The 15470-nt window shown below is 38.6% G+C and overlaps 1 protein-coding gene across 4 annotated transcripts in view; it reads left to right on the top strand.

Moving 5' to 3' along the window:
• Nucleotides 1-15470, top strand: part of dpy19l3 (dpy-19 like C-mannosyltransferase 3) — a 63717-nt gene that overhangs the window by 38212 nt on the left and 10035 nt on the right. For all 4 annotated transcript variants that reach the window (XM_040126110.1, XM_040126101.1, XM_040126119.1 and 1 more), the window contains one exon: nt 7974-8106. In XM_040126110.1, the coding sequence (XP_039982044.1) occupies nt 7974-8106 (133 nt within the window). The remainder of the gene's footprint in view (nt 1-7973; nt 8107-15470) is intronic.

Genomic DNA, 15470 nt, shown 5'->3' on the forward strand with positions numbered 1-15470 from the left:
ACATTCCACAAAAGTCAATGCATAGGGAGTTGATGCATATTCATGGGGAACATTAGAGAGGTCAGGAAAATCTGAAGACTCTGAGCTAGTGGAACACTGTTAAGTAGCCAACTTTAAACAGACAGCAGTTAGAACACCAACCCAAAATGGGTCTAGTGGTCTAGTCAACATGGGGAAAGCATAACCAGAGGTACCCGAGAATGAGCGTTAATTGCGGAGAGTCAATGACATGAGAGTTAATGATTTCATGGTGGTTACCTGACATGCTTATGTGCAGGGAAACCATGTGATGGTGGACGTGGCAAAGGAGGGTGGTGAAAGGACGGGAGGGTGTTAGGTTTTTTAACGGTTCAGCACACCAGCACCCTTCCGGTTACTGGTGAGCCCTGGCTTTTACTGGACAGGTACTGAGGAATGGCCAGACTGACCACAGTACAGGTGGCGGTTATCTTGGAGCTGTCAGCATCGCTCCTCCCAGGCAAGTTTGTTGCGGCCCAGCTGAATGGGTTCAGAAGAGTCCCCAACGCCTCGGGAAGATCCGTCAGGTGGCAGGGCAGGCAGTGGAGGCACTGTAGAGGTAGAAGAAGCAGCAAGGAAAACAGGCGGATGAGGCTGGGAACTGCTGGACTGCCTTCTCTCTTTTCACTGTTTCTTGGAGACGGCGGTCAATATGGATAGTGAGAGAAATTAAATCATCATGTTCTCTGAGTAATGGGGTAAGGTGCAGTCAACTCATTCTTTAAATAATCAGCCAACCCATGGAGTAGTCCACTACTTGTCTGCCTGTGCTTCCCTGGCACAGATTCAGCAGACCCCTCGCCGCCCCCCTCCTCCAATGCAACTCTGTGTCTGTGACGTACGTGTGCGTGTGTGTGTGTGGAGCATCAGCCTAACTTTTCGCAGGTTCAGTTTCAGTTCAGTTTAATTCAGCAACCTTGTGCTTAATTAATTTTACAAAGCAGTTTAGAAAATATCTTTTCACATTGCTTGTCTTCTATTTAGTGTCCAGCAGTCTGTAGATCCGAATTCAGAAAGAATTCAGGCACACATCAGTCAGTGCATTTAATGCGAAAAGATCTAATTAGACAAAATAAGTGGAAATACTAGTGCTTGTGGAGTGTCCTTTTGTGACTGTAGGTGACAGGTTAATCTGTTCTAAAGGCAAATGCTGGCTGACTCTAAAAAGAGGTTTTGCAGCTATTATCACAAATCTCCATAGCAACATAACATGTAGCTGAGTCTGTGCACTCAGTAGTGTTGAGCAAGTAAAAGTACATCACCTGTTCAGGTGGATTTGTTTCGATTTTTTTTCATATTGATAGGTTGAAACATTTTTCTATGTATTCATTTAGATGCTTTTTATCTCTTTCCTGGTGCATATTTACCGGAATATACTGTTGGTCTTGTTAACACACAAATATTATTTGGAAATTGCTCAGTGATTATATTATCACGTAATTACTAGTTGTCACTTTTTTGTTTTGTTTGTTTGTTTTTGTTTCTTTCAGAATAGACATTGTGACATACAGAATAGTAGCTGGTGTAATTAATAACATTAATAGCAATTTCATTCTTTTTACTTTTCATCCTGTACATGCTAGCTCTTTGACATGGCTTACTGGGACCCTTAAATGTAACACTGTCATCATTAACATCGACATACAGTATAAATTTATAATGTTGTTATGACAAATGTTTTAGCAAACGCTTGCCTATTTACACATTCAGCAGACACCGAGCAATATTAGCATTCATTTGTCAGGGAGCCTGAAAAAGGTAAATCCAGTCTTCAGGCTCCATAAACTCCTGAGGGAAATGGGTCTTCAGCAGCGAAATGCTTCAATATGTTGACTAGCTATTTGCTAACTATGTCTCATCAGAACTTGTTCTGCTGTGGCTGGAAAGGAGGTTGAAGAGACAGGTGAAAATGCAACAAAAAGTAAAGTTATGTGTCATAAAACATAGAAGAATTTGCTAAACGCTCCACAGAGCTGAAGGGAACTGCAGAGTTGAGTCATCACCTGTTACATGACAGCCATTTGATCCATTCTTAATATGAAAATGCTGATTAGAGAAGCTTAATGTTATTCATTCCCCCTGGCTTTTCTTGCACCATAGCTGAAGAATTCCAATACAGCTGCCAGTGTTGCACCATATTATAATAATAGTGTTAGTATTTGGGATTAGCTGTACGCTGCCTGTATCTGTTTCTTTCCACTTCCTTTTATGTTTCTTCTTCTTATTGGTGCTCTCTGAAGTTGAGCAACAAGTGCTAATGAACATTTTCAAATACAAGTGCATGAACATGTTAACAATTACTACAATAATGTCACTATTTAACTTTTGTAATGTCAGTGGGGTGCATTCCCGTGCCTTGTGGTGTTTACCTCTGAAAATATAAATGTGAAATTAAATTCAGATCAATTTGGACAGGATGGAAGTTACTCCCTGGGATGCAGTGAGAGATTAAATTCACATATTCACCGAGAGAGATGACAGACATAAATGGAAATGATCCACTTCTGCTACAGGTCAGGAGGGCAAGACATCAGCCCACACATCAGTCCACACATCGCCCAAGAGCATGAATGAAAACACATTCATACCCCATTGCAACATATGCACATGTGCACATCAACTTCAGCAAATGCCTTTATTTCTCAGGTTTGTGGGCTAGTCATTATTGTGCCACACACATACACACTGTACACACAAAGCATTCAACAAGTACACCAGCCTATGCTCAATTTTCCTTTGAAACTGGACTGTAACCAGGGCATTTATATGGACAGTGTGTTACGGTGTAACAGTAACTGCATATGTGTTCTCTGGTACGTCTAATAGGGATTTGAAGCTTCCTCTTCCTCGTTATCTGTAACTTTGAGTTATTACATGTGTGAAAAATTCAAATGACTTCTGTAAGATGGTTAGCTGGATGAGATGCTTGGTCTTTTATGGAAGAAAGCCATTGTTGCAGTGACCTCTGAGGGTAGAATGATTTAAATATGTTGCTTGTGAAAACACCCAGTACTGCACACACACTGCACTGCTGTATCACGTGTATGATTTGAAATGTTCTGCTTTTTGGATGACAGCAAAAAAAATATATATATATCCTTTCATCCATTCGGCAACCACCATGGCATATTTTCCCTGCCCATCCCCGTCACTGCTGAATTGCCTTAAACTGCACTTACTTTCATCTACCATCATGCATTGCACAGGGAAAAGGATCAATTTAGATATGTACCCGATGAAAGTCTGAAATATTTGTTTGATTGTGCCATTTGATACTTTATAGACCTCTATGTAGTAATCCCTATACTGTAGTGGGTAGTGAATTAATGATTTTTAACCATGCTAATAGCAGCATGGCTCTAAGAATGGCAGTGTTGGTTTGTTGGTTGGTCCACCACTTTGGTATTGCCTGAAATATCTCAAAACCTATTGGAATGCCATTAAATTTGATACCAATATCTATAATGCCCAAAGGATGAACTTTGGACTGACTTTGAAGATCCCCTTACCTTTCCTCTAGCACAGGGTTCCCCAATTAGTTTTCCCCAAGGGCCAAATTATGTCAAGCATGCCAAGGCAAGGGCCAAAGCATCTGGGGTTTTTTTCTATTGCGCCAGTAAAAGTTGTTTTACGTGCAGATGCAGATCATTATTATTATTATCGTTATTATTATTTTTATTATTGTTATTTAATTACCATTATTGTTGTTGTTGTTATTGTTTTATTATGAGTAGTAGTAGTAGTAGTTGTAGTTGTTGTTGTTGTTGTTGTTGTTGTTGTTGTTTTGTTTATGCCTGGGATTCTCAAAGCCTGTGTTGGGGGTCACAAAAGGAAAAAAAATGCACTCTTGAAACAAGTCCAAAACCAACCATTCAATTACTCAAATACACCTAGAAACACTCACACTCATTAACACTGAAGAATAAACATTGTGGCATGTACACACCTTTATATCTGCCTCAATTTGAAAGCATTTTAATTTAAAGCGTCCCTTCACTGCCTTTAGAAAGCCCTAACAACAGCATCAACATGACTAACAGCAGCACTACAGCAAGTGGATACAGTGGGAAAGGAGTATCCTGAGGCAAACACAACTGTGTCAACTTTTCTACAAAGGCGTGACATATCTCTCTCTGTACTATCATTAACATTAATACAGTTTGTTAAACAGTGTACCCATCTGCAAGATGTCCAAACAGCTTTCTACAGAGACAGCTATCAGCAGCATCTCTACAACCATATTCAGATCAGGAAGAGGTAAAAAAAAAAAAATCAGACAAAGACATCAGAACCACCAAACAGAACCACAAAACCAACCATTTATTTATTTACACACACCAAGAGAGAGACAGAGACAGGATGATAAACAGAGACAGACAGAGATTTTCAATTTGTCATTTTTTAAATATGAGGTTAAATACCACAATAACACAACAACACATTATTATTAATTAGTGTGACTCTTAAAATATGTGCTTACTGAATAACATCAAGCTATTAATAACAAATAGCATTATTTGCTTTTCTTGGGGCAAATAATATAATTTGCTTTTATTTTTGCAGAATTTTAATTTCGTTTTATATAGTTTAGTTGTTGTATGAAACTACAGTTTGCTGCGTTTTAGTAGTCCTGCCTTTTCCACCGTTTCTCTTCTCTCATTTCATCTATTTGATATCTTCAGTTATGCTCTGTAGCATTTGAAATATGAGAAGTGCTTTTGGAATGAAATCATTAGTAGTGTTGTAATTATTGTTGTTGTAATTATTGTTGTAATTATTGTTATACCACAATAAGATTGACAAATGGACCAAAATAAATGTGTGTTCACTCACCAATCAGTGAGAGAACTTAAAGCAGTGAGACAATCCTTCTGATATCTGGTCTGTAATTCTCAGGCACTGGCCAAGATGTGCATTGGAGAGTCTGTTTCTTTCTTGGTTCTTGATAGAGGTCATTGAAGTAAACAATGACTCATATATGTACATGGAGGCGAACATTGTGAGTAGGAGCATTGCAATAGCTCTCTTTTTTTTTTAATCGAGTTTGGGGAACCATGTAGATCGAAAAGTCACTCACCTCAACGTCCTTGTGTTGTGCTTTGAGAAAATTTGGTGTTCCGGTCTCCAATCCCTCCATCTGAAGAGTTGCCTCACCTATGGAAGACACCAACTTTTTTTCCTCTGCAGTCCAATGGCTGTCAGCTGAAACAGAGAGTGGATGTCGAAGGAAAGGGGATATCACCTGAGAGTTTTGGGGAGCTTTCAAATCGTTCCTTGAAATTTTCTGCCAGGCTCGTCATGATATCCTTCATTACCGGATCGTCCCATATTTTGTTCTTCTCGCAATGCTCAGATGCCGCTTATGTGGAAAGCACAACTTTCTCCCTTGAATGTCTCTCTCCAAAACTTTCAGCTCGGACCGGAAAGTTTCAACCATGTCACCTTGCCTCTCCTCGTTATTAATTATCTGTGACTTGTTGGTAATTATTCACTTACATGACAGGTGATTTAACTAGTTGAGGACTGTAGCAAGCGTGCGGTACGTGTTATGTGCATTCTACAGCGCAGGTCAGACGTCAAGTGTACGGTATAGGATGAGGTCAAAATAAAGTAGAGCAGCAAAAAACTTATTTCACATGTTGTGCACTGTATTTAACATGTTATGACTGATGTGATTTTGGCAATTGTTTGGCATGAGCCAGACATTTGGCTCTTGTAGGCTGGACAAGGCCTGTGGGCCACCTGTTTGGGTTCAGGCCTCTAGCGTCATCAGCAGGTGAAGGTTCTTACTTACCTTGTGAAATATCTCAACATCTACTTGATGGATTGGCACAACATTTTGTACAGACATTCATGGTTCCCACATGGTGTAATCTATTGTCTTTGGTGAGCCCCAGCTTTTCCTGTAACACCACATTTGTGGTTTTGAGTAAAATGTCTCCAGAACTATTGGATGGAATGCCGCAAAATCTAGTACAGACATTCATATCCCCTTCAGAATGATTACTAATAACTTTGGTGATCTTCTGACTTTTTCTCTTGCACTGTCACAGGTCATAATTTTAATTTGTCCAACACTACGATTTGTGATCAATTACCTAATAACCTAATGACATTCCTGTCAGCTTCAGCTGTACTTTGTGTTTGGTGCTAATGAGCTAATGTGCTAATAGTAGCATGTTAGCATTATCACTGTGAGCATGTTAGCATGCTAGTGTTACCATTTAGCTCAAACCACCATGGTGTCAAAGTAAGGACTCAGAGCCTCTAGCTTGGGTGTAGATGCTTACTCTTGTTTTTATCTAGTTTCTAGTTAAATCACTAAGACAGAGGTAAAGTAGGTATCGTTGCTGCTTTCACAGACAATTTAGTAAAATCCTCTAAAACCACTCTGATTTTCCTTGATCAGTTGTTCGATCAATAACCAATATACTGTATATATACCAATACATCCAATCTATCCTGTAACATGATAGTTACAGGATGACTGGCTGATGACGTAGATATCAAACTGCTATTTGTTTTTGTACTTAATCCCTCAGTTCGCCATCAGGCATGGATCAGGTACAGTCATACTATATATTCATTCATGTTTGATTATACTGTTAGTTTTGTGACCCAATCCTGTCTCAATACCCTATTAGTTATCTTGTGGTGGCAGTAAGAAACCTAAGTGTGACAGTGTCCAGTGTTCGTAGCAATCCTAGAAATGCTTCAGCAGTGACTGTCTATGTTTAGGCATGATTTTAGATTAAAAAAGACCCCTAGGTTGACATTTTAGGTTGGAAATATGTATGTGTATGTGTGTGAGTGCGGGTATGTGTGTTGTAATAATAGAGGCCAGTTAAGGTCAAGTTTGGTTAACAAGCAACACACAGATTTACACACATAAACACACACACACACACACACACACACACACACACACACACACACACACACACACACACACACTCTCACACTCTCATACACACACTCACACACACACTCTCACACACACACACACTCTCACACACACACACACACACACACAGAGACACACACACACACACACACACAAAGGATGGCACAGGTCCACATCTTGATGGTCTTTCCTCTTCTTAGAAATGACACTTATGACGGCTTTGTACATTGTGGGAGTTCTTCATTCTCCAGTGCATAAGTAAACATGGATAGGTTGGAAGGATAGATGTTAAAATTTTTTTGAAAAATTCTGCAGTATACCTGTCACTCGGCGGGGCCTTGCAATTCTTGAGTCCTTTACCTGTAAGCTGTACTTCTTCTAAAGTTATAGCTTTGTTTAAGAAATCTGGGTCTTCTTGGCTGAGACCAGGGAGTTTGCAAACATTTACAAAGTTTCGAATTTCATGTTGTCATGTTCTAATGTTGTGGTTCACATAGTCCAAGGCTTCCTCTGCGTCAACAACAGTGTTTCCACTATATCCTTTTTGCAGCGGTGGCCCACTGTCATGAAGTTGCACAACTCTGCAGAGGGCAGAGAAAGAACAGTAAAAGAAAAAGGGAAGATAAAGGGTAGATTTCACTAGCTAACATTAAGTTATATAGATTTTTATTACCTATTGATAATCACTCTGACTGCGGCGTGCTACACATGCGCGCCACCCAGGTACTACAAAACCCTTCATAGTTGGATTGGTGATTGGGAGCTTCCAGGGAATCATATCTGTATTCAACGGTTTTCACCAGGGAAGAATCAAACCTTTGGATGGCTGAATGCACCTGTGACTACCCTGCAAATTTTTTCATCTACTTAAAACCACAGAACGTCTTTCTACATAGATTTTTTTCCTTTCTTCTTATGTTCTGTACTCATTCACAAAGCTCTAAAACATACTGTAGTTCATCAAATGCTTTGTTATGCCATACGTTATCCATATATAAATAACAGTGAATAATGTGTCCTTCTCTCTCGCCCTCTCTCTTTTTGTCCACAGCACAAAGACCCCTAAGCGGGCTGTATTCGCAGGGAGTATGCAGCTGCTGGCTGGTATCAAGCTGTGCACAGGCAGAGTTCTCACCAACCACCCCCATTATGAAGATAAAGACCTGCGGGAGAGGACCAGACAGGTAATGTAGGCAGCACTATACTGTCAAACATACACAGGGGAATGTAAACTATCAGAGGGGCTGCAAGGTAGCGCAAATGCAATAAATAGAAAACTTTAAATTTGTAGTAAATAGATGGTAATTACGGTGTCAGCTATACAAGGCAGTCTTGCTGATTTCAATACCAATTAGTAGCATGTATTAGCTTTAAGAGGGTTAATAATCTTAACTTTAATATTTGAGTTATCAAAGCGTTGTGAGACCTGACAGCCCTAAAGCACGGAGTTGGAGTAATAAATGCGTATTCAGACAGAACACGAGTCAAAGTTTAGGAGGAGGAGGAGGAAGAGGAGGGGGCTCAAATCGAGAATCGAGTATTTCAGGGATTTGTGAATTTGCTTTATAAACATTCAGAGAAGAGTGGAGAAAAACTCGGGGGATATAGCAGAAATAGCTATATCCAGAAAAAGCTCAAAGTCTGAGCTGAAACACAAACACACATGGTCCAGTAGCAAAAATTGCCAAAAATTTGCTTTGCATTCTGTCTAAACACACTTCGAGAATTGATAATCACTATTTACACCTGTTTTTTTTTTGTATGAAATATAACATTTCATACAAAAAAAGAGCACCCTATAATGCTTGAAATTCAATTCAAGACTGGTGGTTGATAGTTGTCCATCTAAACTGACCATTTGCTAAACCACTTCCCTGAACAACAATTCTTTAGCTAAGGAACTATAACTAGGCACAGCAGGTCTCTCAATCTCAGGATTTCTCTACATGCTTAGATAGTAATAAAAGTGATAGTTGGCATTTCCTTTTTTTTTAGTATTGTGCATTTTTATGCTATAACATAAGTTGTAGGATTTATGCAATATAATTTGACATGGAACAAAGACATCTCAAGAAGAGAAAGAAACATTGGTGCAAGAAAAAAAAGAAATATATATAGAGTTGCTTCAGTAAATATTCAGACCCCTTCACATTTTGCACACCTTAGTGTGCTGTACATTTCATTTTAAATTGATAGCATTGGCATTTTGCCCATCAATCTACCCTCAGTTACCTATACTGACAAAGTGAAACCATGTTTTTAGACATTTTTTGCAAATGTATTAAAAATCAAAGACTGAAAACTGTCATTTCCAAGGACCTCTCTGTATTTGGCTGGATACAGCCTTCCCTCAATTCTGACCATTCACCCTGTCCCTGCCACTGAGAAGCTCTCTCATAGCATAAGGCTGCCCCACCATGCTAAACTGTAGGGAGGATTTAGCCATGTGATGAACAGTTTCCGGTGTTTGTCAGACATAGTGCTTAGAGGTGAATTTTTTTCTTATCAGATAATCCTTTTCCTCACTCTCTGAGTCCTTGAAATACTGTTTGGCAAATTCCAAGCAGGCTGTCCAATGCCTTTTTACCAATGTGGCTGCCATCGGGTTAATGGTCACCTCCCTGATCAAGGCTGTTCTTGCCTGGTTACTCAGTTTGGCCAGACAGCCAAACTACGAAGAGTCAGACTCTACGAAGAGTCTTGGTGCTTCCAAACTTTTTCCATTTCACAATGAATTAGGCCACTGTGCTGCTTTAGAAATGGTTTTATACCCTTGCCCTGATCTATGCCTCACCACAATTTTATCGCAGAGGTTTTTAGAGAGTTGCTTGGACTTCATGGGTTTGTTTTTGTCCTGACATGCAGTATGAATTGTGTGACATTATACTCACAGGTGTGTGCCTTTCTAAACTATTTCCGATCAATTTAGTTTGCCACAGGCGGACTCCAGTCAAGTTCTAGACACATCTCAACAATAATTAAAGCAAACAGGATGCACCTGATCGCAATGTAGAGTGCCACAGCACATTTAAAAAAATACTTTACCCTAAAACATATACCAGTTACCGGTTTTGATGTTTTGGCAGAATTGTGTGTGTGTGTGTGTGTGTGTGTGTGTGTGTGTGTGTGTGTGTGTGTGTGTGTGTGTGTGTGTGTGTGTGTGTGTGTGTGTGTGTTTGTGTGTGTGTGTGTGTGTGTATCACAGTGTAAGGACACTGTAAAATATTGACAGTCTTTACATTTACTCATTGTCATAACAGACATGATCCATACATATCTCATTGGCTGATTTATTTTGCATATAATATCAGAGTTTAGTAAATAATTGAGTATGATATTAATGTAATACTCACATGGGAAATGTGAGACACTTAAGAGATACATTTCATTTTTTAATATGGCCATGTGGTATCGAAATCTACACGTTAATAGACTGAAATTGTAGAGAATTATTAATATAGATTGCTAAATTATAGGGAAGCTGCAGATGCAACCAAGTGAGAAATATGAATTACATCTAATGAACAAAGATGCCCTGATTATAAGTAATCCTACTCACCCTTTGCACTTGCACTTTTTTTACCCTCAGAGAGGCGAGTAGGAGCCACCAGATACAGTATTGTACAGCAAGTACTTCTTGTCAAATGCAATTTGGATCCTGAGTGCATAGTTTTTTTTGGTTTTTTTAACTCTACAAAAATCTAATCTGTCTCTCATTTCAATTGATAGCATTTTATTTTTACCATGTATACCTTTTGTCCTTTTTTGTTAATACTGTGTTCCTGACACTTTCATTCACCATCGTTCTATATCGTGAACTACCCTATGTTGTCCTGTTTTTAACACTAAGGTAAAGCCAAAGAGAATTTTCCACAATGTGGAGAATAAAGATCCTAACTAGCTAATTAACATGCAGACTGCTATTATTGTCCTGGTGTGAATGTAGCACATTCGTTAACCAGGTGATATGTGACATTTCATCACAAACTAACCATAAATACAGGTGTTTGTTCATTTCTTTACCTTGGCCTGAGGAAGACAATTAGTGGTAGAAAATGTGGTCTTTCACCTCCACACAAAATAAAAGAGAAGAAAGTCACCAAGTTCAAGGTGGTGGTATTTTAATCATGTTAAAGCCAGTTGTGTTTTCTTTTTTAGGGAGGCTGTTCAATTTGGTTCTGGCGTTAAGCAGTTTTTTTTGCGGTTGGTTTCTGAACGGTCCTGAGATTATAATTGGTCCAGTGTTTTAACCTCCTTCTCTAGTGTCTCTTCTTCTTGTAGCTCTTCTTTATTTTTGTAAGATGAATATAAGATTAACTTTCCTATTATTCAGCTTTAGCTGTTTGCTCACAAAATACAAGCAGATGCTTCAAGAGAGGGATGTCCATTCCTGCTTAAGATAGTCAATAAAAGTCTTGTCTTCAAAGGGGATATGATCAATATTTTTATAATAAGAGTGTAGAATGAGAATATGACAGTGTGAAAGGGGTCGCTCGTAAAGTTAAACCTACAGAGAGTTATCACCCCAATCTGCATCTCCCCTCGTTTACGGAGCTTTATAGCGAGTTTTTAGCTAATTGTTTAGCTGTCTGGCCCAGAACTTTACTGTTTGGCCTGATGCAGCAGGCAGCAATATTCAGTGAACAAACTCTAAAAAATGACTGTACACTGCTTGCTCAGTATCAAATGACAGATAGGCATAGCTAGCAACTAACTGGTGAACATAGTGGCGCATTTAGCAGCTAAAGAGACAACTTTCCCTCATACCATCTGTTGCTTGAGTAATACTGACAGGAGCTTGGTCAGAGATAAGTTTTTGTGGATTGTTTAGTCAGTGATTTTGTGTAGAATTTAATTTAATTGTTAATTCTCACTTTTCATCAAGTACTTCATTTACAGTTCATAAAGCCATGGGATAAAATATGGATCCATAGACAAAATATTATTGATGTAAAGATTGTCATGAGTGAGACTCCCCCTAGTGTTTTTCTTTGCCTTGTTTCCATGATGGATGGGAGACAATTTTCCGCCTCTTGGGATGGTACTACACATTTATTCAAAATTACTCACTTCAGTCTTTCTTCCAAGGGCTCCTGAAAAATTCTCGCTGCTTTAAGTGTTTGACTTTGGCAAAGATTGGGTGGTGATGTGTACTTTGGCGATTCTTGGTCTTTTGAGTGTGTTGGAATAGCTTGTCTTTCATTTATCTTTTAGACTTAAGTTCTAAAATTGATTCTTTTTTAAATATTTCTTCAAGTCTCTTGTCTAAGTTTCATATCTGCTAATCCTGGTTTTGAGTGCAGATATTTCAGAGCACAAAGTATTGAGGATGTCTAGTTTATTCAGTTTTTCGAGAAGTTTAGATATCTTATTCTTGATTAACAGCACCAGCTGTGCTAGTGCCTGCTAATTCTGGAAAATCGGTTATGATATTCAGCGATAATTAGCATATAGTTTGAAAAAAAGAGTTGTGTCTTTCCTCTAGCTTTTACAAAACCAAAAACACGAGAGCAAGTATGTAAGGAATGGATTATTATGCATTGTTTCCCTGCTCCAAAGCTGCAGCAGTTATTCGTTAGGGCCTCTCCTTGATCCGTGGTTTAGATTGTACCTTATTTCGCTTTAGACACAAGTGTCTGCCTAATGAATAAATGTAAATTAAATAAAAAATGTTAGCATGCCCAGCTAGCTAGCTTACTGTCTATAGTAACTAACCCTTACTTCCGAGGCCAAATAGCAAATCATTAACTAAATATAAACTTTAGTGTAGTTAAAGGTCATGTTTAGAAAAGTCCTTTTCAACTCTGTCACATCCATCGTGTAGAATAGAGAGCCAAAGTGAAACTGGAACTCCTAGGTTCTGTTCCAGAAGTAAGAAAACATTCAGTGCTAATAACTTAACATCCAGCTGTGCAACAGAGTCTTTCTCAACATTACGCTATTTGGCTTTTTTCATGATGTAAAACTTTTTGCTGCGTTTAACGAACATAGTTTCCCATGAGCTGTAGGCTAAACGTCATTGTTCAACTGTAGAGGCAAGTCTGTGAGCAAATCAAGGGGGTTGTGACTAGCTCAGAAATGTCTTTAGTAACAGCAGGACAGAGAGAACTAAACACTGTAGAAGTTGATAGACGTCAGCGATTACAGCTAGAAAGTGGAAAAAACAATATTGGAAGAGAGCTTTGTGAGTTTTATTATTACGGATTAAACCAAGTTACGATGACATAAGGACCCACGCTGCTGCGTTTGTAGTTTTTTTGAAATGACCATAATGAAATGAGACTAATCTTCCATGTTTTGTTACTTCTGTTACTTATCTACCTACAGTATAATACTAGCACTAACTAGCACTCATTTACAGTACAAGAGCATCTCCTTAATTTCCATGTCTTCTATATGGATCATCAGCATTGACTTGATGCCTGCGACACGAGGGTTAAGCCTCAGTGTCTTAGCACAAAATTATGTATAAAGCCCTCACGTGCATATTTAAGACCCCCTTTACAAGATTCTCGTATTAAACGAGTCTGCTAGATACATAAAAAAGTCATCTGGAGACCTTCCTGTTTACCATTGCTTTTTACTGACTGCTTTGTGTTTTTGATACTTTGCTTTCATTGTTTTTATTCTCTGCTTTCAATTGTTTATTTTTGTTTTACTCTCTGTGTCTGTAACCTGCCTTGTTTTTATAGTTTCTATCACTTGTTTTCTTTGTATTCTGTGAAACACTTTGAGTTGTTTGTAGGTATAAAATGTGCTATTCAAATAAATGTGCTTTATGTGATTATGGTGGAGGAGGAAGAGAGGGTAGTGTGGGTTTGTTTTTTGTTTTTTATCACTGGAATGGCGTTTCGTTTTTGGCTGCAATCTTTTGTCCCAACTGACAACTGATGTGTGACAGCTCTGACTGCCAAAGTTGCCAGGGCATCCACTATCTCTTATTTTCCTTCAGACACTCTCCTTTCTGCTGCCTTCTCTGCATTCACGGTGTCAGTGAAATACAGGAAAAGCACAAAATTTCTTTCAGGTTGAAACATTTTCAGCTCAAGGAGATGTACTCTCTCTCTCTGTCTAAATTTCAGGTGCCCAAAGCAAATTTTTTCTAGTTTTTCTCCATTCCTGTATTTCTACTGACTTTGTTGCAACTATGCTGCCTCTAAATATCTTTCTGTGCTGTAAAATACAATTGAACAGGAGCATTCACCACTTTTAATTCTTTTCTCTTTTTTAAGTTGTGGTTTATGGCCAGCCAAGGTGTTAGGAGAGTATGTCATCAAACACCTGTAATTTATATTCACAAAAGGTGTCTGCAACATTTCTTTCTTCAGTGTAGTAAAATAGATTAATTTATTCATTCATCTGAGTGTACTGTATATAATTTGCACCAAAGTCTTAAAAAACTACTCCTAAAAATGAACAATGAAGCTGAAAACTGAAAGGTCAGACTTAAAATATCATCATAATATAAAATCAAAGTCTATTTGCCACAGTAACTATAAGAGTGTTTAAGTGTAGTTAGACATTATTTGACCTTTTTTTCTTGGTTGCCCTTTTATTGATGTAATATTCAACCTTTAGATATTATTTTGGGACTCGAATCAAAGTAAAGATTTTCTGCCTTTTTCCAGAGCTGGCTGGTGCTCTAATGGTAGCCTCTTTCCTACACAGAGAAATCTGTATTGTGCATCTGCAGCTAAAGCTCTGTTACCTCACCCATCCATCTCTCTGAGCTCTGTACTAATGTCTGGCATGAGAGACCGGGGAATCGTCTGTAGATGGGGCAAGTGACCTGCAGTGATCGTGTTAATGAATATGGGATCAGAAGATGTAGTGAGTACAAGGTGCATCCATTATGTCAGACTGAATAGTAACGTAGGAAAAATGGAGCCTAAAAATGCTGCGTTCCAGTAAAGGAAAGATGAATGTGGCGCTTGCGCTTGAGTGCATCTTAGTAATGTGCAGAACATGAGAAATGCTCTAGAAGAGCATTGTTTTTTGTTTCGTATTAATGTGGATGCAAAGGGTTTTCAGCCATCATGAATGGAGGAAACCACTTTTCAAGCAAGTCAATGCCATGTTTCCATTTTATTCTGTTTATTTCACCAATTAACTGATTTTTTTTTCAAACGGCGTAAACATGCTTTTTCAATTCAAATTTTATTTGTCTTTGTTTGTGTGAGTTCTCTTTGCATCGTGCCTTTTTCTTCCCTTTGGCCTTCACATGCCTGTTGTTATTACATATACAGCCAATAGACTTAAATGTGTGTGTGTATTGACTGGATTTTAAGACTGTGAAATACAAAACTTGACATCCAGAACGCTGATCACTAGCACTGTCAAACTTGGCCAAAAATGACCTTTGATTATTCAGTCTATAAAAACACATAGGTTTGAACCAACTGAATATCTATTTTTGTGCATTATGTCCATAAGAGGGCAAACCAATACAACGAGAGACTACTTGGTTGCATATTTTTGAGATGTGCCCTCAAGTTGCTGGTGCTGGAATGGCGGGCTACCTGTAGCTCACATGGTTTATATACAACTT

The sequence above is a fragment of the Xiphias gladius genome, chromosome 1 (genome assembly GCF_016859285.1).
Source record: "Xiphias gladius isolate SHS-SW01 ecotype Sanya breed wild chromosome 1, ASM1685928v1, whole genome shotgun sequence".
Classification (NCBI taxonomy): Eukaryota; Metazoa; Chordata; class Actinopteri; order Istiophoriformes; family Xiphiidae; genus Xiphias; species Xiphias gladius.